Source organism: Mesoplodon densirostris, chromosome 1, assembly GCF_025265405.1.
Source record: "Mesoplodon densirostris isolate mMesDen1 chromosome 1, mMesDen1 primary haplotype, whole genome shotgun sequence".
NCBI classification, from domain to species: Eukaryota; Metazoa; Chordata; class Mammalia; order Artiodactyla; family Ziphiidae; genus Mesoplodon; species Mesoplodon densirostris.
The window spans coordinates 227,251,794-227,276,124 of record NC_082661.1 but is presented as its reverse complement, the minus strand read 5'-3'; the positions used below and the strand labels follow the sequence as shown (position 1 = coordinate 227,276,124).

General features: G+C 37.6%; 1 protein-coding gene across 1 annotated transcript in view; it reads right to left on the bottom strand.

The window, feature by feature from the left end:
• Positions 1-8,932: 8,932 nt before the first annotated feature.
• Positions 8,933-24,331, bottom strand: part of SMARCA5 (SWI/SNF related, matrix associated, actin dependent regulator of chromatin, subfamily a, member 5) — a 48,045-nt gene continuing 32,646 nt past the window's right edge. Inside the window, exons 14-24 of the mRNA XM_060115779.1 lie at positions 22,052-22,184; positions 18,191-18,339; positions 17,871-17,990; positions 16,762-16,872; positions 16,326-16,439; positions 15,756-15,878; positions 14,871-15,003; positions 14,133-14,251; positions 13,518-13,730; positions 10,978-11,085; positions 8,933-10,200 (exon numbers count right to left, since the gene is read on the bottom strand). Coding sequence (XP_059971762.1) covers positions 10,135-10,200; positions 10,978-11,085; positions 13,518-13,730; positions 14,133-14,251; positions 14,871-15,003; positions 15,756-15,878; positions 16,326-16,439; positions 16,762-16,872; positions 17,871-17,990; positions 18,191-18,339; positions 22,052-22,184 — 1,389 coding nt within the window. The 3' untranslated portion in view covers positions 8,933-10,134. The remainder of the gene's footprint in view (positions 10,201-10,977; positions 11,086-13,517; positions 13,731-14,132; positions 14,252-14,870; positions 15,004-15,755; positions 15,879-16,325; positions 16,440-16,761; positions 16,873-17,870; positions 17,991-18,190; positions 18,340-22,051; positions 22,185-24,331) is intronic.

Here is a 24,331-nt window from a genome sequence, read left to right as displayed (position 1 = left end):
AAGACTTCAAGGGAGGGGAAACAGCCAAAACACATCTCCTAACAACAGTTTCCAGATCTTAGCAACTCCAGGATATCAGTGGTATTGAACTGACATTGGTGTTACATATATTCTGGTGATATGTGCAAATCTAGTTTATGTAACTGTATGAATATGTACAAACAGAGAAAGGATCCAGCTGACAAAGGATTGTTAGACCGTGCTCTTTGTTTTTTTCTATTTTCTTTTACTTTGTTACCAAGGCCAGTGAAACCCACTGTCCTCAATTAAATCAACAGTTAAGAATAAAAGGGTCGACCTTTCTTTGCTGATTCATGCTGGACAGGAAGCACTTTTCAACTGTAGAGATACCCTCATCCTCTGTCAGTTTTTCTGGTTATAGTGCTGAGTGACCTTACTGAGATTTGCAGATAAGCCTAAACCTCCTTTTTGCCAGTTGCTCAGTTTTCCTCCACAAGTCTTTATCAGGGCTACTTAGAAGGGAAATCCTTTCATCAACTCTCCCTTCTTTTGCAAACTCCTTTATAAAAGAAGATAATAAACAATAAATTGTAAAAATGCAAGTATCGTAAGAGAGAACAAAGAAAATTTAAAGAGTTGTAAAATCTTCAAACTGCCAATTGCTTCTTTACTCATTTTAAGCTGACAATATAAATCACCATTATTGTGCCTCAGCTAATATTACATAAATTAGAGTTTCCAAACTATTTTGAAAACCACATCTTTGTGCCCCATCATTATCTTTTAGGTATTTCTTGTAAAAACACTTTTTAAATTTGTATTACAGACATGACTTAATGTATTCTCAAGCCAACATGGCACATGACAGAAGCCATTTCAAGAAGTCATCTCCTGGTACCAGCTCACACTGGTCAGAATGGCCATCATCAAAAGGTCTACGAATAACAAATGCTGGAGAGGTGTGGAGAAAAGAGAACCCTCCTACACTGTTGGTGGGAATGTAAATTGGTGCAGCCACTGTGGAGAACAGTATGGAGGTTCCTCAGAAAACTAAAAATAGAGTTGCCATATGATCCAGCAATCCCACTCCTGGGCATATATCCAGACAAAACTGTAATTTGAAAAGATACATGCACCTGTATGTTCATAGCAGCACTATTCACAATAGCCAAGACATGGAAACAATGTAAATGTCCATCAACAAATGAATGGATAAAGAAGATGTGGTACATATACACAATGGAATACTACTCAGCCATACAAAAGAATGAAACAATGCCATTTGCAGCAACATGAATGGACCTAAAGATTATCATACTAAGTGAAGTCGGAAACAGAAAAACAAATACCATATGATATCACTTATATGTGGAATCTAAAATATGACACAAATGAACTTATTTACAAAACAGAAACAGACTCATAGACATAGAGAACAGACCTGTGGCTACCAAGGGGGAGGGTGGGTGCGGGAGGGATGGATTGGGAATTTGGGGTTAGCAGATGTAAACTATTATATATAGGGTGGATAAACAACAAGATTCTACTGTATAACACAGGGAACTATATTCAATATGCTATAATAAACCATAATGGAAAAGAATTTGAAAAAGAATATATATGTGTATATATATATGTATAAATGAATCACTTTGCTGTACACCAGAAAGTAACACAACATTGTATTATTTGATAAAAAATAAATTTAAAAAACTACAAATGCAAAAAAAAAAAAAAAAGAAGCAGCCATCTCCCAAAATACTGAGCAAGTGTAAGAAGGCTCTTGACTACCATGGGGTCTGCATATATAGGTAGAGAAGTCGTTCTCTCCCATCAGCCCAGGTTTTGCTTCATTGCTAGACAACATCAGCTTCGCCAACCAGAGAGGAGATTTCTCCAAGCTACTTCACAACTCTTCACCTCACTTCTCCCTCTGTAAAATGAGAAGTTTGCACTCCATTTCTGTTAAGATCCCTTTCAGTTCTAATTCCTGTCTGAGTAAATATCTACCAACAGAAAGTCACCCTCATCTTCCAATTTTCCCAACCACCACAATCAAAAATCTTTTAAACTCAAATTCAACAAACACTTACTGGCCTTCTCCAGCATGTCAGAGAGATATGGATCCTTCATAAATGTTTAAAAAAATAATAATAATGAGAAAACTACATCTTGGCCATGATAACTCTCAGATACACCCAACAGGTCCTACTGATGCCCTGACTTAGTCTCCAAATGAAGCAACCAATTTGACCTTCCCACTGAGTACTTCTGTGCCCAGGAGAAATTCACATTATCAGCCTTGTTAAAAAAAAAAAAAAAAAAAAAAAAAAAAAGCCATGGAGGATTCTATTTTGCACCTGAAATTAATCCTAGCCTTTCAGTGTTTTGCAGAAAATCACTCTCTTTCTCTCTCTTATTCTGTCTTTTGTTAAGGAATTACATTCAGATGAATGCAGTGCTTATGCATACATCTTTTTTTCTGGGTGCCATTACCCACAGCGATTTCTATGAAGTTGATCTGTTACATTCCCAGTTTCCTCCCAGTAAGACATGCCAGGGAAGCAAAACTAAGTTTTTTAGGCTTCTAGGATAAAAACTAGTGTATTCTAGATACAACCTACGGTGTATTCGGTAGCTGGGTAATGAAAGTGATCTAACGGCTTAAAAGAGTGAAACATGCCTCATTTCCTACTAAGAAAGGAACTACACACTATGGAAAATTGGGCTCATTTTCACTCTTCACATATTCTTCCCCCGTGATAACATTTTTATGGAGAAAAAGCATATACATTTTTCCTCATTTAATATTTTAGTTTTCTTAGGGATTTGGAAGGCATAATGGAGATATACCAGATGCCCATGATGTCACTGTTACTGTGTAAACTATGAATGGAAAGATGTTGTACATTTCATTCCAGCACCCAGTGCCAAATTTAAGGAGCCCACATACAGGGTGAATGAAAAAGGCATCTAAGGGCATTCACTTCCCATAGTGGAGACACCAGCCACAGGTCCTTGCTGTGCTGCTACACCCACCAGGGCTCAGGTGATGACAGAGGATGACTCCACAATTAGTTTTCTGCCAGGCAAGCATTCTAAAATTTATTTGACACTAGTCACCCCAATATTGCTCTTACTAACCTTTTTTATAATAATGAATAATAAGAAATCTAAATGTCCAGTACTCAGGAAATAGTTCATTGAATCATGATAGCCACTTCATAGCATAATGAATTCTAGATTATCAGTGATCATGTTGCTACTGCAAGCCTTAAAAAATATGGAAAAAACTGGGCTTCCCTGGTGGCGCAGTGGTTGACAGTCTGCCTGCCAATGCAGGGGACACGGGTTCGTGCCCCAGTCTGGGAAGATCCCACATGCCGCGGAGCGGCTGGGCCCGTGAGCCATGGCCGCTGAGCCTGCGTGTCCAGAGCCTGTGCTCCGCAACGGGAGAGGCCACAACAGTGAGAGGCCCGCGTACTGAAAAAAAATATATATATATGGAAAAAACTAAAAGGACATGCCTCGAAAAGATAAGAACTTTGTGTTAGGGTAATGAGATTATCAGTAATTTTTTCCAAACTTACTGTATAGTTCTATTGGTAAACACATCTCTTCAATGGCAAGTTGTTGCTATTTATGAAATTAAGGAAATTAAACAGGTTGTAATGACTTCTCTCTACTGTATTATCACAACTTGGGACAGAGTCGTATGGGGTCCCTTTGGGAACATTAGCTCTGACTTTAGAAAAATGAGCCAGACACCAAGAAGTATATGTAAGCCATCAAAACTAAGTACAATAGAAGTGAAAAGAAAAAGAAAAGGTAAGTGGAGTTCAGTAACTGGGCTTCACTGAATGTGTCTCTAAACATTGGGAGGTAAGACAAAGGAAACGAAACAAACTGAATTTGACAGATGTAGCAGGCTGAGTAACGGCCCCCAAAGAATTCAGGTCCTAATCCATGGAACCCGTAAGCCCTATAGCTCATATGGGAAAAGCATCTTTGCCGATAGGATTAAGTTAAGGATTCTGAGGTGGGAAGATAATCCTGGGGCACCCTAACTGTATTGACAAGTGTCCTTATAGGAAGGAATCGATGGAGATGACACAGAAAAGAAGGCAATATGACCATAAAAGCAGAGATTGGAGTGACAAGCCACAGACGGTTGGCAGAGGCAAGAACTGGATCCTCCTCTAGAGCCCCTGGAAGAAGTGCAGCCCCACCAATGCCTTTAACGATAGCTTCCAAACTCCCACCCCCTTATAATTTCTCTTACTGTGTTAACTTCCTCAAAGCAGATGTCTTTTTTCAAAGTTCGCAACTTGAAGAGAGTGGTACATACATACGATTTATACTGTCGGATCAAGAAAGAGTGCCAACAGAGGGAATTCCCTGGAGGTCCAGTGCTTAGGACTTGGCACTCTCACTGCTGTGGCCTGGGTTCATTCCCTGGTCAGGGGACTAAGATCCCGCAAGCTTGCAGCCAAAAAAAAAAGAGAAGAAGAGTGCAAACAGAGCGTTTGGAAAGAGGAGTCCGGAATATTATCAGTCCGCACTCTCCTTTGCTGGGGGCAAAGCCTTCAAACGCAGAAGAGCCAATCCTGAGTTCCCGACTCTTATCTCCAGATATACCTGCTGATAAAAACAAGGGCACTCATACTCAGCATATCACCCCGAACCTTTTAAAAAAGCCAGCTTCCTCCAGACTTGTTCCCAGGTGGCGCAGCTCATGGGACTAGAAACTATAGGTATGGATCCTCCAAGCAGCACCATGTCCATTTGGGGGACGCAGCTCCAGTTCCTGAGCTGGCTCATGTTACTGACTTCCCTTCTACTCAGACATAAGGTTGATGTCGCAGATCAGAAAAATGACCAATCTGTAAGCTACTTTAACAGCAACCAGACAGTAACTCCACTCAGTAGTCATGGTGACTCCTCAGAAGTCTACCATGCCGCAAGCTGACCTTGACCATCCCTAGCAGCAGATATTGTCGTCAGTGCGTCAACAGGGGGACAAAAGTTTCTGACTTCAAACCAGATCAACCATGTCTCGAAAGAGACAACATACAGCAGGACAAATGTGCTGAGAATAACTTTTGATGTTAAAAATGGTCCTTCCCATGAAAGAGATGACACACTCACCCAAAACCCTTCTGTCACCACGTCTGGTTCTTTAACCACTGTTTGTACATCATCCCTATAAGGAGAGGTGGCTTATAGCTCTACCCATGAACGCCTCACCTTCGTTATAAAAATGAGATGACTCAGGCATGATTCATTTGATGACCCACGCACTCAGCCTGCTTCCTTTTATAGTCTCATAATTGGATTTATAAATTTATAAATGTGAGTAGAAAAAAGCAAGTCACGATCCAAAGTTATGTAACATTTGTTCCCTTTAAAGGAAGGAGAAATCAACAAGTATAGTGAGAGGTACTAACCCAGTGCATCTCAAACTTCAGTATGCATCACCTGGAGAGCCCCCAACCTCGCTTCTCATTCGGCAGAATGGAGTGTTATCTGATCTGAGCAATTGTAATTTTAACAAGCTCAGGTGCTGCCACTGCTGCTGGTCCTCGGACCACATGCTGCTCCAATGTAATTGAGATGTGGTGACTTAAATGCTAGTATATTACAGCTCACCAGAGGAACCCCTGCTAAAACTATCTGCAGATCCAAAATTCAACATAAAAGCATTTTCTCTGAAATAGTATTGAATGATCTTCCTGACCTAAACTAAAAGATCTGTTACCCTGATGATGTCATGTTAATATATCTGTTAAACAACTATTAAGGTTTCATTTTATTTTACTTTGGCAGTTTAAAGTAGTGCTTTTCAAAATTTCCCGTGCATATGAATCACCTTTGAGGGTCTTATTAAAATGCAGATTTTAATTCAGCAGGTCTGGCATGATGCCTTAGAGTCTACATTTCTTACAAGCTCCCAGGTGAAGGTTTTAGTTTACCACTGCAAGTCCGAAGATTACTATATCTCCATTTTCAAAATACATCAGATTCAGGGTGATACTTTTTTCCAAGTGCAACTTGCAGTACTGAGTGATGCCTGAGACATAAGCAGAAAAGAAAAGTGGTTTGAGAAAGAGGTGTACATGGTGAGGACGTTAGAACACTACCCCGACTGTTTCTGCTGTCAAGGTTCGCCAGTGTTCAATGAGTGACTGCCTACACATAGGCAGTAATTCTAAAACTTGGTGCACAAATCCGAGTGTGAGGGCTGTGCAGGAGTATTCTGGCTCCAGATACAATGAGATAGGTTACACTATTATTTTCACAAAGAGCTGCCCCTGCCTTTAAAATGGTCATAGGAATCAGGACAACTGTGTTCTATGCCTGAAACAAGTGCATTATTGTGCACTTGATTCAACCTGTTCATACTTTTTCAACTTGAGCCTGCCTGCCCACTGAATTAACTCCCCCTGAGACACACTGACAGGAAGGGTCTGGTGTTAAGGGCTGGTGGCCTCTCAGAAATGGGATTTATAAATGTTCCTTAAAATGTTACTATACCTGAACTTATCTACCACACAGACATACTGATCTTTAAAAAATAGCAATATTTTTAAAATACACAAATACGAAATAAAATATTACAAAGCATAATCCTATTTGAGAAAAACAATTACTTGAAACCACCAACAAATTGGCAGGTTAATTGGTTAAAGTGTTAAATGTTAACATATTGACCCTTTTTACTATCTTATCATGTACCTGTTACACTTAACTGGACAGTATCCTTTTTTTGAATTTTTTTATACAGCAGGTTCTTATTAGTTATCTATTTTATACATTAAGTGTATATGTGTCAATCCCAATCTCCCAATTCATACCACCACCACCCCCCAACCCCGCTTTCCCCCCTTGGCGTCCATACGTTTGTTCCTACATGTGTTGCTATTTCTGCCTTGCAAACCGGTTCATCTGCATCATTTTTCTAGATTCCACGTATATGCGTTAACGTATTTTTCTGACTTACTTCACTGTGTATGAGTCTCTAGATGCATCCACGTCTCTACAAATGACCCAGTTTCGTTCCTTTTAATGGCTGAGTGATATTCCATTGTATATATGTACCACATCTTCTTTATCCATTCGTCTCATGATGGGCATTTAGGTTGCTTCCATGACCTAGCTATTGTAAATAGTGCTGCAGTGAACATCAGGGTGCACGTGTCTTTTTGAATTATGGTTTTCTCTGGGTATATGCCCAGTACTGGGATTGCTGGGTCATATGGTAATTCTACTTTTAGTTTTTTAAGGAACCTCCATACTGTTCTCCATAGTGACTTTATCAATTTACATTCCCACCAACAGTGCAAGAGGGTTCCCTTTTCTCCACACCGTCTCCAGCATTTGTTGTTCATAGATTTTCTGACAATGCCCATTCTAACAGGTGTGAGGTGGTATCTCATTGTAGTTTTGATTAGCATTTCTCTAATAATTAGTGATGTTGAGCAGCTTTTTATGTGCTTCTTGGCCATCTGTATGTCTTCTTTGGAGACATGTCTATTTAGGTCTTCTGCCCATTTTTGGATTGGGTTGTTTTTTAATATTGTAGACAGTATCCTTTAAAGACCAACATTTAGAGATCCATAAATGCCACTACCCTCAATTAGGGCTATTCAGTTCAGATTTCCTAAGGAAATAAACAAAACTTTAACACATTAAATTGAGCATATGTAAGCACTGCTACAAAATTAAAGCACACACCTTAAGTCTACTATATGAATATGAAATACCCTAAATTTTTTTTAAAAGTTTGCTATTGGAAAATTTTCCATTATCTTTTTTCTCCAAGGTTACATTAATATTTAAAAGACTGAAGTTAAAATGATTACATTTCATTAGTTTTACCTGTATATTTTCCCAATAGAATATAATCTTCCCAACAGAATAATATAGAGAGCCTTACTCAATTAACTATTAAATGAAGTACTCTGGGTAACAATAGACTGTGACCATGGTCACCTGTGTAAAACACCCAGCCTCTTCTAGGCTGGCTTTGGGGACCATTCTTTCCACCTATTTAAGCCCTCCTATTCCTCAACTGGAAATTGCGGAAATCAACTGGAAATTGGGTTCCAATTTTGAGTCCACTCCAACCACCAATTCCTCTTTTAAAACAGTTGGGTTGAGCTTAGTTATCATTTTTCCTTCCCTTAACTAGCAGTATAAATAAAAACTTGGCTTTACTTTATTCTGGATAGACATACAAGAGTGATATCCTAATTGACCTGGGAAACACAAATGCCTCACACATTGGCTAAACCACAATGCTAAATTTAATATTGTTTCTTTCATGCTCTTTTCAAGTGTTTCCCTGTACACGTTCCCATGTCCCTGAGCTCTGATGGGCTGGCACTAGGTTCCTTTTGTATTTCCACTCTCAACCTCCTCCCACCTCCTCCACCACACACACACACACACACACACACAATTAGGCTGTGTTTTCTTCCTCTTGAACTCACCACTTCCTTTGTGACCTCTGTAAAGTTTTCTTTGGCCTTATATTTTCCCAATTATTTCCTCCAAAATAAAGCCACCACTGTTAAGAATGATAGCTCTTTTCATGGAAGAAGCAACCATTCCTCACATTTTGCATATATTAGATCCATAATTGTTATTTTAAGAATCCAAGGCTATAAAGAAGTCAATTTGGGGGGAACACAAACCAAACCAAATTACTCCACAAATTGCCATAAACACTGCATTTTGCTTGACACTGATGGTGGCAATCCCACTTTTTAAAAGCAAGCAGTAGTAGTAATACTATAGAAATCACCCTTATAAATAAAAATCCCAATTATGTGTGGGCAAATGAAAGCAACTGATAGAAATCTGAGACGAAAAAAATCCAATTAAGGAAAAAAGATAACGTCCTAAGGAAAAAAGCAACAATCAAATGTGAAAAGAAAATTACAGCAATGGAAAGAAAAGACCACTTAAGGATTATAAAAGTTATATTTATTCACGATGCTACATTTATTGCATTCCCTTAGAAAAATGGAGACTATTTATGTACCCAATTTGCACATATAAAACTTTATACAAATTATGTGTAGCACATAAAGGCCTCTGGTACAGCTAAAATCCTGACACTACAATTTGGGTAATCCTGCTTCAGGGTCTCCAGTTTATCAAGTCTGTCCATAGAAAATAAAAACTGGAATTATAGTCAGTCTTGCTGCTCACACTTAGAAATTATTTTAAATATAATAAAATAAAATGTTCAATTACTCTAAAACCCAAAAAAGTAAACTGGAAGGGGATACATTTTACCAATTTCATTTTAACAGTATGACAAATTCACACCTTATTTTGGCTGGGTCTTTTTAAAAAAAAAAATCACCTTAGTTTTGACATTATCTTTCTAAGCTGTGGCTGCTTCAGAAGGTAATTTGTCAAAAATATTTACCAAACAATTAAAAAAAGTAATAATAATATTCCTTTTACAAAATGGTACAACAACACCTTAAGGAACCAGAAAATACTAAATGTCTTTGGCTATATAACTAAAAGGCCATTCTTCCAAACAGAATAGGGCATATTCACCTCAGAACCAACTACAGAAACAGAAAGCATAACAGAAATATGCATAGAATATAATGAGAATTTGTCTTGCCTTTTTTTCCCATTCTACCCATATAATAAGCAAGGAGAATGCAATTTACATAATCTTCCCAGATGAGACTCAATAGCACTACAAAGATACCCAAACTTCTGCAAAGGCAAAGTGAATTAAAACAATTACACAACTAAGTGAAGACTGAAGGGACAAATGTTATTTGCAATTTTCTTTTTTTTAACTTGTTTGCTTCTTTTTAAGCCTTACAAGTGTAGAAATTATAGCTGATAAACAAAAGTCACAAGCCTCACAAATGGAACTATAATATAAAAATAAATCAAATGAAACATTTATTAATAAATGAAGCCTATTTTATTACTTCAAGTGTTAATGATAAAAAAATTTCAGCACAGCTGTTGCATTTAAAAAAGTGAAACTACATACTATGTTTCTAGCTTGGTAAACAGATGAACCTGATGTCTTTGAATGACATAACAATTGAGCATTGTACAGTACATCTTATGAAGACCCGTAAATTAAAGAACTACTGGTTTAAAGTTAGTGATTATGAAACAAATATGTATTCATAGCTTCAGCTTCTTTTTTCTTCCTCGGCCATCAGGTGCTCCATCCATTTTACGTTTCTGGGTCTACAAACAAACAGAAGGATTATCTTCATCACAAGAGTAATATTAACATGAAATATATTGGAAGACTCATGATGGCAATTTATTAATAACTGCCACTTAGTAACAGGTATTAATTTTCTTAACCAGAATAACTTAATTCTCCAAATAATCTTATCTACATATTTTACTAACATAAATACCTTAATGCTAATAATGAAGTAAATGAGTAATTCACAATTAGCAATAGTAAATCAATACACCAAACAAATGTATAACATGCCCTCTCATCAAAAGAAAGCAGTAATGAGAAATACTTTGAGTATACCAGACATTCCTGATACGTTCACTTACGCATGACTATATAAATTATTAGATAACAGAATGACTTTTTTTCTTATAATTTTTGCCTTCACATTGCTAAGATATCATTGGTACAATAAATCAAAGTTTAGAAGTGAAGAGTAAAGGTTGTAAAGGCCACTGCTTTCCTAATATTTCTTTACATATTCTAAAATTATAACGTGTACTCTCAACATCAAGTGTAGGCTCTTGCCATTCACAAGACAGACCTTCCCATATTCTCACAAATCCCCATACTGTGAACTACCATCATAACATGATTTGCCCCACACAATGCAATCAAGTTTAATTTATACTTTTAAAGCAATTCAAGGCCATACTACTTACCAAAAAAAACACAAACAAAGACTAACACATCAGTGATAGCCAAGTAATGTTCAAATTCTTGAAAAAAGTTAAGTTCCCCAAGAAAATATTTACATTTTTATGAGTACTTACTGAAGGTTTTGGTCCTCTTTTCTTTTTCTCTGCCTTCTCCTTTTCTTCTAGTTCCATGTTTTCTCTTTCAATCAAGGTAATTAAAGTGTTACACCTCCTCTGGAGCTCCTGAGTTACAAAAATTTACATGGTAAACTTGTATTCTCCATCCATAAGTTTTCATGATTACAATTTCAAAACCAAAGGTATGTTTTAACAGTGTAATATCACTTATATACCCCCAACAGATAAAATTTTAAAAAGCAAAAGGAACTGATAATTTTCATACACAATCCATGTTAGGAGGATAAAAAAAGATATCTGTAAATTTTTCACTTCATTATTTAAGTGTTGTGTATTTTTCATAAATCCTTCCTTCACTTAGGAACTGAAGCAGTGAAAATGAACATCTCTTAATATATGCAATTCTGCTACTTAGTGTCTATGCCTGAAAACTGTCATCTACATCCAAAACTTAAAATTAACAGAGCACATATTTGAGGGTCAAAATCAACTAAAACTTAGTGGTAGTCAGTGTACCACCTGCCGTCTTTCCCAGTTTGGGAAAAACAGTCATAGAAATCTATGATGAGTTTTACCTCATCTCTCCCTAGCAATCTACACAGGCTCCAGAAAGGATTTTAAATTATAGTGTAGAAATAGTAAATACCCCTTAAGAAAACAGGAGTCCATTTGTATCACTGCTGGCTACCTACTGAGTAAAATTGTTTTTTTCCTCTCCTTGTCGTAAGTGACATTCTACACAAATGGTCACAATAAAATCATTTAAAAATATTATCGTATAATAGGACACAACCATATAAGGTTTGGAAATATTTGCAATAGTATATATAGAGAGAAGGTAGTACACTGCATCAAAGTTCTTTATTTCCTTTAACAGGTACACTGAGATACACATGCCAGAATGTGTTACAGATGTACTATGGTATGAATCTTCTTGGCTCTTAGAGAAGGACTATGCCTCAACTGTTTATCACAAGGGGCCATACGCATATTATTATTTTGTATGTGTGCCTTAACATGAAACACATTAGGAAATAACACGCAGTTTAGACCACGGTATTGTACCAGTAAATCAGTGTGACACTGCATCTTGTTTCACTCACCACAAAATCACTTATTAATTATATAAATTGTTCCTACTTTAAAAGACGTAATATAGAGCTTATAGCAACTGAATGTGTCTCCTCTAACTATATATTTATAATGCATTTATAGTGCAACATTTCCCAAACTAGGGTTTCATAGAACAGTAGCGTCCGTTGATGCTTACTGAAAAACACCCCTTCAGTGGTCACATTTAAAGACTAAACACTATCCCCCATCTTGAAGAGTGACAATGTATTTTAAATATACTGAGGTAAATCCTACTATAAAGTTGTTTAAACTTTGCTATCCTAGTACATCTCAAAATTAAGACTACAGAATTTTTTTGGCATTATCATCATCCTGAAGAACACAAGATGAAGCTAAAAACTCAAAGGTGGTAAAATATAGTAAGTCAGACAGAGAAAAAGACATATCATATGATATATGCGAAATCTAAAAAAACATGATACAAATGAACTTATTTACAAAACAGAAACAGACTCAAAGGCTTAGAGAACGAACTTATGGTTACCAGCGGGGGAAGCGGGTATATTAGGGAGTATATGAGGGAAGTATATTAGGGAGTTTGGGATTGACATGGACACACGGCTATATTTAAAATGGATAACCAACAAGGACCTACTGTGTAGCACAGGGAACTCTGCTCAATATTATGTAACAACCTAAATGGGAAAAGAATTTGAAGAAGAACAGATATATGTATAACTGAATCACTTTGCTCTATACCTGAAACTAACACAACATTGTTAATCAACTATACTCCAATATCAAATAAAAAGTTTAAAAAAATACATAAGAGAAGAGCAATTCATCAAAGCTAAACTTTTCTGAATTCTGATTTTAGGTCATTACAAATGGAACTTGCTGATCAGAAACAGGTTGATATTGGGAATAAAAACAAAACCTAGGATTAAATCAGTATAGTGTTTTACTACATTAAGCTCTTTTTAAATAACTCAAACTCAGCATTCTGATGGGCAGATGCGTGAGTACAAGTCCTTTCTTTATAGAAATGTGTTCATTTATAAAACTAAAAGTCCAATTTTAAATTGTGATCATTACATTCAGAAGTTAAAATTGATGGTGACATTTCCTCCTACTTAGAACCAGATTAAAATTCACATAAAAAAAGTAGTCCTATCATATATAGTGATGTTAAAAGATGTGCTATTAAACAATGGAAAAATAAACTTTGTAAGTTACTTACAACATGAGGTTTTTAACTGTGGATGTGAACTGTTTCTTAAGGAACTGATTTAAACTGTGATACAAACAATATTGCAACAAAAATTTACTTCAAAGATACAGTTGAACCAGTTTTCTCTTAACAGAATTTAAAAAGTTGAAGAATATTAAATAACCTACTTCCTTTGAACTGTCAGAGGAAGTTTAATTCTACTACATTACAGAAAAAGGCCCCCGGTACTCACCATTGCAGTTCTGGACTTTAGAAACCAGTCAAATCTGAACTGAGGAGAGTTGCGAATACACTGTCGCAATTCATCATAAACATTTTCTTTGTCAAATCCAAGCTTGTGAAGCATACAGATCAGAAAACGATCCTCTTCTTCAGTGTAGTTTTTTCCTTTGTTAGTACCATAAGATATTCTCAGCTGATGAAAAGGTGCTTTGTACCGTCCAATCTATGAAAATCAGATTTTATATTATATAAAATACAAATCCTATATAATCATGTTTCAAACTCGGCTTTAGTAAAGTTAGCTATAAATGTTGTATTTCACATCAACTTTCTATCCAAAGTCAGTTACATTGTAATCTTTGTTCTGAAACAACTTCAGTCAGAAATACAGACTCAGACTTTCTGGTACACCACACAGCAAAGAGCCAATCATAGTGACTCTGACCCAGATATATCAACTGAAATACTGAGGTAAATTCTGTTGAGAACACCTATAATGTTTGAATGCTGTCCTTTGAAAAAAAATTTTATATCAACATTTCTTTTCCTTTTTAAAAGTTACTTTAAACTCTCATATTACTGATAGGAGTTATTTTACTATTATATTTATTAATATTCAAAGTACCTTCGTGTCAAGTGCTTTTTTGATACTAATTCTTCTTTGAATTCTTGCCTCTCCCCTTTCAATCTGAGCCATAATCTTCTCTATGTCCTGCAGCTCATTGCATCTTTCCCAGAACACAGCTGTAGGAGTAAGAGTTGGGCAGATGAGATACGTGGGGGAAGGGCAGAAAAATAAATAACCTCTTGTTGTTAAGTGCTCTATTTTACTTGCTAAGGATTAAGAAATGTTTCCATTTCCCCCACATCTAACACTAGTAAGTCACGTAATTATTTCTCAGTTTCCTTAACTATGAAGAAACCAGGAAGATACGCTGGATGATTACAGGAAGTATCCCCCAATTCTTAGTTGTGTCTACTCTGAAGCTCTGGGCGGACCACCAGAGCTACACCCACCCGACAATCCAACTGGCTCCAGGAGACACAGAAACACATAACACTTGAAAACTTATGAAAGCAATGAAATAAAAATGAAGGCACAATTATTTAGTGACCTATTCTTGTTTCCTTGGCTACAGCTAGTGAACGGGGGTGAAAAAAAAAAAAAATTAACAACACCATTTTAAAGAAGGGGAGATTTTCCAATTCAATTTTTTAAAAACACAAAACAAAACAAGGCACTAAGTTGTGGTGAAATTAAGCTTATCAAAGCAGTATTCAGAGTAAGAAAATCTGAACTTTCCAACAGCTCTCCAGAAGCCTGAGAACATTCTCATACCTATTAAAATAATAGGAGAATTACCTGAGTATTCAATGACTTCTTCTGGAGTTTTTCCTTCTACTTCTCTTGCTATATTTTCAATATCATCACGACCCCACTTCTCATTGGCTTTGATAAACTGGTTAAAATCTCTCTTATTCCAATTGGTAAATCCCTTCAAAGCGATGGAAACAAAACATATAATCACAGCACACTGAACTTGGGAGAAAAGCTATTAAACTTTACCAATGCTGCTGAGTATTTTAGAAAATTTTCAGTTGCTCCAGGTTTTCTTTTTAAGTTAAGTGCTTTTAAAGTGGTAGATTTTCATGTACATAGATGAGCACTTTTAGCAATACATCATATATTGCTTAGATAGCCAAGCAATTGAAGCTGAGCGGGAGAATAAAGAATGCTGCACAAAAAGGGGACATTTTTGCTGAGCTTTCAAAGAGTAGAAGTTTGCCAGGAGGAATGAACATAGACTAAAGGGCAAAGATATAAACCAAGTGGGAAAACAGAAGGAAAATAAAGCTTTAAAGGTAGGTTAAGGCCAGATTCTGAAAGGCCTTGACTGAAACTTAAAGGATGTTAAAAAAGTATGGAGCAGAGATTTGTCATTGAGAATAATAACTTAGTAGCAACGTAGAAGATTCACAGGAAAGGGAAGATGGGAGTGCTGGAAGAATGGTGATCAAAAGGATACCCATTCTACCAAGGCTGGTGCAAATCCATAATCTTCTCTACCACCTCAACGACGAATAACAATCAAAATGTAGCAAACACCATATGCCCATGCTTTATGATCTCCAATTATTCCATTTTTGAAAGCAAAAAAATGTACTTCCTTTATATATTCCAACACAGCCTAAGACAGCACCTTACAAAATAATGGTTACTAAATTCTGTGTTGATTGAAGGCTATACCTGTGTTAGAAGCTTCTCTTTTTCCTCTAACTCTTCATCATTAAGAGGTTCAGCTTCATCAATTTTAAGCTGTTCTTCTTTTTGTGCCTGTGCTGCATTTGGTAGGTCAGGATTTCGAGGCACCTAAAAATATTTATTTTTTTTCCTATGTCATCAGTCAACATATTTTAGGAAGTATGCAATGAACTAAACTCTTAACCAAGTACATGACATTTCACAAATTTTAATCCAGCCACAGAAGAAAACATATTGATATTCTGCATTTATTAAGTTAAAAACAAACCAGATTAGGGACTTCCCTGGTGGTCAAGTGGGTAGGACTCCACGCTCCCAACGCAGGGGGCCCGGGTTCGTTCCCTGGTCAGGGAACTAGATCCCACACACATGCCACAACTAAGAAGTGCACATGCTGCAACTAAAGATCCCACAAGCCACAATGAGGATCCCACATGCTGCAACTAAGACCCGGCGCAGCAATCAATCAATCAATGAATAAATAAACAAACAAATAAATATTTAAAAAAAACAAAACAAAAAACCAGGTTATGAACAAAGTGTTACTTCTGCTACCTTGTACCCAATCGTTTTTCTGTAATATAGAATTTCTTTTTCCAATAATTCAAATAGACGTGGAGGAAAGAACTGGAAATCCTGAACATTAGGTTGTTTTGGAGGTCGAGGAGCCTAAAAACAAAAAGTATTCTTCATAAGAAAGCAACTATTTTGCTTTAAATCTATCTATAACCTTTTTTCATTCTATAAAATCATGACAGCCAATTCTCCAAGCAACTGAATGCATCTTCCACTAAAACTGAACAAACATTAATCAAATTTTAAATGCTTACATTCAAAATTAATCTTTAGAAAACTTTTAACAAAAGCTGAAGGAGGTATACTGTAAGAAACCATAAAATCTAATTCTCAATCTGATTTTATCACAAGAGTATAAGGAGAAAAACGATTTACAGTTCCAATATTTTTAGACATTTGTGCTCTGTCAACTCACCTTGGGTGCTTTAGGTTCACTGACACGAAGAGCTTCCCTGAAATAGGCATCAACAGCATAGTTGGCTTTTCTTTCTCGTTTAGGTGGTTCAATCCACTCTGTAAATGCAATCTAGCACATGGGAAGCAATTCAAATCACCAACTTTATTATATAGTCGCAAATCCTACATGAATGCAACTCGGACTATGTACATCACTATGACTGTTATTTATAAATGCAAAGATATTCATACAATTCTAGACTATAAACTCTATGAGGCTAGGGACTATGCAAGTAACACACAGGAGGCTGTCTAGTGAAGAGCATAGGCGTTCAGTAAGTATTTCCTGACCAAATGAATACTAGGTGAAAAACAATGCTACAGAAGGTTTAGAACCCCAATTAGGAGAGAAATGTAGATATATATTTAGCCTAGAAAAAATTCAGAGGATGTACATGCCTAAACATTAAAAGGGAAAGCATTAGGTAGAATTTTTTTTTCTTCTACCCTGTAGGTATTTTCTAATTTCACTATATAACAGCAAGTATTACTTATGATATTCCCTTTAATTATTACCAGCCAATTCTGCTGTTTGAAAAAAAAAAAAAGTCTAGGTCTTCCCTGGTGGCGCAGTGGTTGAGAGTCCACCTGCTGATGCAGGGGACATGGGTTCGTGCCCCGGTCTGGGAAGGTCCCACATGCCACGGAGCGGCTGGGACCGTGAGCCATGGCCGCTAAGCCTGCGTGTCCGGAGCCTATGCTCCGCAACGGGAGAGGCCACACAGTGAGAGGCCCGCGTACCACCAAAAAAAAAAAAAAAGTTAACTAAAAAAAAAAAGTCTAATAAGGTTGTGATGATTTTTTTTGGCACAGTCTTAATTTTCAAATATCCCAAATTACTATAATCACCCCACACAACATAGTGCACTGTAACAGTATAAACTTTTTAAACATTTCACTACCAACTGAAAATGTGGCATTAAATTTAACACAAAAATGAAAATAATTTAGCTGTGAGTAAACAGAAATGACTGCTGTTTGAGACAAGGCATTACACCTAACACTTAAATTCCAAGTTTCAAGTAAAATATTAAGTCTCCAAGTAACCAAAATCTTTTTCTAAATTACCTTTTGTTTTTCTCTATAATCTTCTCCTTCAAAGTTATAAACACTTGACTCTGTATCCATTGTAAAGTTTCTAAGTGAGCTTTCACCCATCTTGGAGAGCTTTTCATTCATCTCTGCAGTCTAGGAAACAAAAGAAACATCCTATTAAATGGAGAATTAAAAAGCATGAGAACTATAGTCAAAATACATTAGGCTTTACACTACATAAAAACTTCTTTCTGTGGAAGTCAGATTACCGATAACTCACATAACTATTTCCTCAAACAGTTCTGGTTTAAAATATTTTACATATTAAACATATCATTTAATCTGCATCTCACCTTCTTTGCACCTCTTTCCAAAATACCATCAATATCCTCATCAGTAATCTCGCTTTCCTTTGAAGCAAATACATGTGTTGCCCCATGCCTTATCATTTGAAGCATTTCATCTTTCCCAATTTTGTTCAGATTCTGATCCACAAGTCTTCCTGTAAAAAAGGTTTTGTTGTGTAATGTTAATCAAACAAACTTTAGTTTACTGGATATTTGGAATTTTAAATGTTAGATATAACACCACATAATTTTGCCTCAAACGTCAATCATTTCTGTTTATTCTCATCTGATAATTTTTATTTTTACATAAAATACCAAATTCTAATCTGTAAACTCGGAAATATTTCTTAAGTTTACAAATTACATAATGAAGCCTACCGAATGCCACTTCAATAAAATATATTCTTGTACGGTGAGAATGACAGTAACTTGGAATATCTGAAAATCAAAATTATTACCATAACTTTTTTTAAGTATCAAAAGATGAGAGCATTATAAACACAAGAAGTTTCTGCAGAAACTGATTAGTATTATTACTAATGCTCCCAAATCAGCTTGTTCTACTTACAAAAGCGAAGTATAAAAACCTTCATATTGCCAAACTTCAAGAGCCATTCACATATACTTCTTTCTTCTATTTTAATTTTTCTACTTCAACCAACTTGTAATGAGTAGGTAAAGATACAAGTTGTTTTCTGGGACCTTACATACTTGTATCATGGTTTTGGATCCCTAATAGAATGCACCATCAAATATTTGTGACGTTCAGGGGCTTCCCTGGTGGCGCAGTGGTTGAGAGTCCGCCTGCCGATGCAGGGGACACGGGTTTGTGCCCCGGTCCGGGAAGATCCCACATGCCGCGGAGCGGCTGGGCCCGTGAGCCATGGCCGCTGAGCCTGCGCGTCCAGAGCCTGTGCTCCGCAACGGGAGAGGCCACAACAGTGAGAGGCCCACGTACCGCAAAAAAAAAAAAAAAAAAGTGACTTTCAAAGTTAGAATATATCCACAGAACATGTTTGTTGAAAGCTATCTCACTGCTATCAAAATGTTCTTAAGCTTACAGAAATTACTTCCCTGCGGACTGGGAGGGAACTTTTCAGACATAAAGTACTTCTGTATATTCTCATTTTTAGTTATACCCCTTAGTCCACAAAACAGTTAACACAGAGGCATGCACCCAAGGCTTGCTTGACTAATACGTCTATAAATGGGATTAACAAAGCTACTAGCACAAAATTTTGCTCCAAAAGTTGCCTTAGTAAATATAAAAAAATACCCCAAAAACACTAAGTCAAAAGACTCAAAAAGCTTTTCTAAGCTGACTGTAAAAGAATTTGTATTTTTTTAATCTTCAAAAAAAAAAGAAAAGAGTTTCGGAGATGAAAATAATTGAGAACAAGAACCACAAGGCAGATGTTATTTCTAAAAGCATGGATGAATGTGAGAGGGAAAAAAATCTAGCCATTATATCACTCATGAGAAACCTCTGTTTGGCAGGCCCCAGAAGTCCCCAGAGACTTTCCTAATTAAACACTGCACTGTAATAGTGTTTTTTTTTTTTTGCGGCATGTGAGTCTCTCACTGTTGTGGCCTCTCCCGTTGCGGAGCACAGGCTCCGGACACGCAGGCTCAGCGGCCATGGCTCACGGGCCCAGCCGCTCCGCGGCATGTGGGATCCTCCCGGACCGGGGCACGAACCCGTGTCCCCTGCATCGGCAGGCGGACTCTCAACCACTGCACCACCAGGGAAGCCCCTGTAATAGTTTTATATAGCTCTTGATGCCCTGGATGAGTCACCTCCTAGCTGTGTAAACGGTAAATAAGTGACTTGCTTTTACCTCTGATGCCAACCTCCAGCTGGCAGAAGACTAAAGAAGATAATATTCAGTATTTAAATATTTAGCACATAGCTTGGTACAAAGTAAGCTCACTATGTTAAGCAATTATTAACAAAAACAACTAATAATAAAGCAATCATGTATTGTCTTTTTTTTTAACATCTTTATTGGAGTATAATTGCTTTACAGTGGTGTGTTAGTTTCTGCTGTATAACAAAGTGAATCAGCTATACATATACATATATCCCCATATCCCCTCCCTCTAGCGTCTGCCTCCCTCCCGCCCTCCCTAGCCCACCCCTTTAGGTGGTCACAAACCACCTGAGCTGATCTCCCTGTGCTATGTGGCTGCTTCCCACTAGCGATCTACTTTACGTTCGGTAGTGTATATATGTCCATGCCACTCTCTCACTTCGTCCCAGCTTACCCTTCCCCCTCCCCATATCCTCAAGTCTATTCTCTAGTAGGTCTGTGTCTTTATTCCCGTCTTACCCCTAGGTTCTTCATGACCTTATTTTTTTCTTTTTCTTAGATTCCATATATATGTGTTAGCATACGGTATTTGTTTTTCTCTTTCTGACTTTATGTATACAGACATGTGGCTAACTCTATGGTTGGCATTATGGGATAACAAAGAAATGTAACATTCCCTTCCTTACAAGGAAATTAGAGACTGGTTGACAAAACCAAGACACACAAATGGAATAATCAGTGGATAATACAACAGTATACCTCATAGCTTTAGAGACAGATAAAATGCATTTGGTCATGACACAATTTGGGAAGTAAGGAAACCAATGTGGGCTCAAGGTTACTGAGGGTTTGTTTTTGTTTGGTTTGGTTTTTGGGGGTTTCTTTTTGCGGTACGCGGGCCTCTCACTGTTGTGGCCTCTCCCGTTGCGGAGCACAGGCTACAGACGCGCAGGCTCAGAGGCCATGGCTCACGGGCCCAGCCGCTCCACAGCATGTGGGATCTTCCTGGACCGGGGCACGAACCCATGTCCCCTGCATCGGCAGGGGGACTCTCAACCAGTGCGCCACCAGGGAGGCCCCCTGAGGGTTTGTTTTGGTTTTTACATTTTACACATCCCATCACTAACTCTATTTTAAGCTTCATGAAAATATAAATGCCTTCCTTGAAAGCTGATCTGGCATGAACTTGAAGTTCCCTTCAATTAATCCGAAAAAAAATCCCACTTTCACCATCTAGTCCTATTTACATAAATGTTTATTCTGTGTCTCACTCTCACTAAATTATAAAGTCCTTGAAAGTAAGAACACTGGTTGGTTTCAGTCACCACTGTATTCTCAGCACTAAGAACAGTGCCTAACATCTGCGGGTGCTCAATAAATCGTTGCGGACTAGAAAAAAGAATTCTGAGTTTTACTGTTACCTCTTCAGTTTCCCCAGAGTAGTCAACTGAGTGTTAGTACATGTAAATCACTCATCACACCTCTATTTAATATGTACCACACTGAATGCTGGGTATTTTTATATACATTATCCCCTTTAGTCCTTAAAAACCTCTGTATCCCTATTTAACAGATGAAGAAGAGGCTCAGATAGTGTAAAAGCACTGCTAACCAGCCGAGTCAATATTCAAATTTCAACCTTCCTGAGCCCAAACCCATCCTCTTAACAAAACTGATGCTTACTTTAGTCTGGAATATAAATATTGTTGCCTGGTAGCTTGATTTAATATATGTTTAACAACAAGAATATCCAAAAAAAAATCCATGAAAAAAGTGTTATAAAGTCAACCTGGTAAATTTTTTTTTTTTTTTTTTTTTTCCTTTTTGCGTTATGTGGGCCTCTCACTGTTGTGGCCTCTCCCGCTGCGGAGCACAGGCTCCGGACACGCAGGCCCAGCGGCCATGGCTCACGGGCCCAGCCGCTCCGCGGCATATGGGATCCTCCCAGACCGGGGCACGAACCCGCATCCCCTGCATCGGCAGGCGGACTCTCAACCACTGCGCCACCAGGGAGGCCCAAGTCAACCTGGTAAATTTTAAAAGTCCTAAGGCTCACCTTGTTGGATGACTATTGAATCCAGTCTGAGTTTCATCTCAGCACGTTCCACTATTCTTTCTTCTACAGTGTTATCCGTTATGAAGCGGAACACTCTGACTGTCTTGGTTTGTCCAATTCTATGGGCTCGATCCTAGAAAAATAACCAGGTTACTCTGAATCCAGTTGAAAATTCACATAAATAACATTTGAATGTGTATACTAAGAAACAAAATGAAAATATTCTCAAGTACAAAATGATTTTAAAAATACGAAACAACTATAATGGATCCATATTCCATCAACATTTCTTAAATTCTCAGTTTCAATCAAATTAACTGGTTATCTCACAAGAAAATCTTTTAGGAGGTATAGAACACGTCATAGTTGCTGAATCTGTGAGAAACTACTGTATTAATTTTTCTAGGTTATACGGAAATAAAATATTTCCAGACAAGACAGACACAATTATAATCTTTAAGTCTGATGATAAAAGTTTTTAAAAATCTTTTTCGGGCCTCCCTGGTGGCGCAAGTGGTTGAGAGTCCGCCTGCCGATGCAGGGGATACGGGTTCGTGCCCCGGTCTGGGAGGATCCCATATGCCGCGGAGCGGCTGGGCCCGTGAGCCATGGCCGCTGAGCCTGCGCGTCCGGAGCCTGCGCGTCCGGAGCCTGTGCTCCGCAACGGGGGAGGCCACAACAGTGAGAGGCCCGCATACCGCAAAAAAAAAAAAAAAAAAAAAATCTTTTTCTCTTAGGTTTAAATTCAAAATGCTTTTCTACCTAAATCAAATCTAAATTTTCATTGCAATTAGGGAAAAAAGTGACATGAACAAACGAACTCCACAAACAATATAAAAATCCTAGTCTTTAAATAGTGCCCAATTAACTACATGTAAGTAATCAAATTAATATGAATTCCATTTTCTGTTTAACTTTTCTTAAGTTCATAAAACACATCTTACAAAGCACCCCTACTTCTAACTGATCAATTTTCCCAGCCATCCTTACAAAGAGTCACAGGATGAAAGTGGCCAACACCAAAGATATAAATACCACAGGTCAAATTATTAGCAATATCAAACTTTAGAACTTGTAAGTTTTCATATTAATCTATAGCCCATAAATTTTCTCAACGTAAGAATGACTAGAGACTGTCATACAGAGTGAAGTAAGTCAGAAAGAGAAAAACAAATATCGTATATTAACGCATGTATGTGGAACCTAGAAAAATGGTACAGATGAACGGTTTGCAGGGCAGAAGTTGAGACACAGATGTAGAGAACAAACATATGGACACCAAGGGGGGAAAACCACGGTGGGGTGGGGATGGTGGTGTGATGAATTGGGCGATTGGGATTGACATGTATACACTGATGTGTATAAAATGGATGACTGATAAGAATCTGCAGTATAAAAAAACAAAACAACTAATACTAAACTTTCTTTGGGTTATTTGTATGGAAATATGTTAATATAAGTGTTTCAGACATTACATGAAATTTCTAAAAATTTTATATGTTCTGATGTAATGTTACAAGTCATAATTCTAGTTATTGCTCTAAAATGTGTATCTCAGAAATAACTAAAAAAAAAAAAAAAGAATGATCCTCTTGGGACTTCCCTGGTGGCACAGTGGTTAAGAATCCGCCTGCCAGTGTAGGGGACACAGGTTCGAGCCCTGGTCCGGGAAGATCCCACATGCCACAGAGCAACTAAGCCTGTGCACCACAACTACTGAGCCTGCGCTCTAGAGCCCGTGAGCCACAACTACTGAGCCCACACACCTCAACTACTGAAGCCCACGCGCCTAGAGCCTGATCTCAACAAAGACAAGCCACCGCAATGAGAAGCGTGCGCACCGCAACGAAGAGTAGCCTGTTCGCCACTAGAGAAAGCCCACACACAGCAACAAAGACCCAACGCAGCCAAAAATAAATAATAAAATAAAATTAATTTAAGAAAAAAAAAAAAAAAGAATGATCCTCTTGATCTGGCCAAGATACTCCCACACATGGGCCTAAAATTTTAAACATCTAATGTGGCAGGCAGGTTAGCAGCTCCCCAAACCCACTACCCCTTCCTCCTGGGACACAACTATACTATCATTTACCAACTCCCTTGCAGTAAGTTATGCTATGTGATTGAGTGCTGGCTAATGAATGCGGGGTCACTTTCAGTTCTGCCCCATAAAAAATTTCCTGGGCAATTCTCAGCTTTCTCTCCTCCCCTTTCTACCAACAGGATGCAGATATAATAGGACTCTAAGGTCCTAAGATATGGCAAAGATGTAAGATGGAA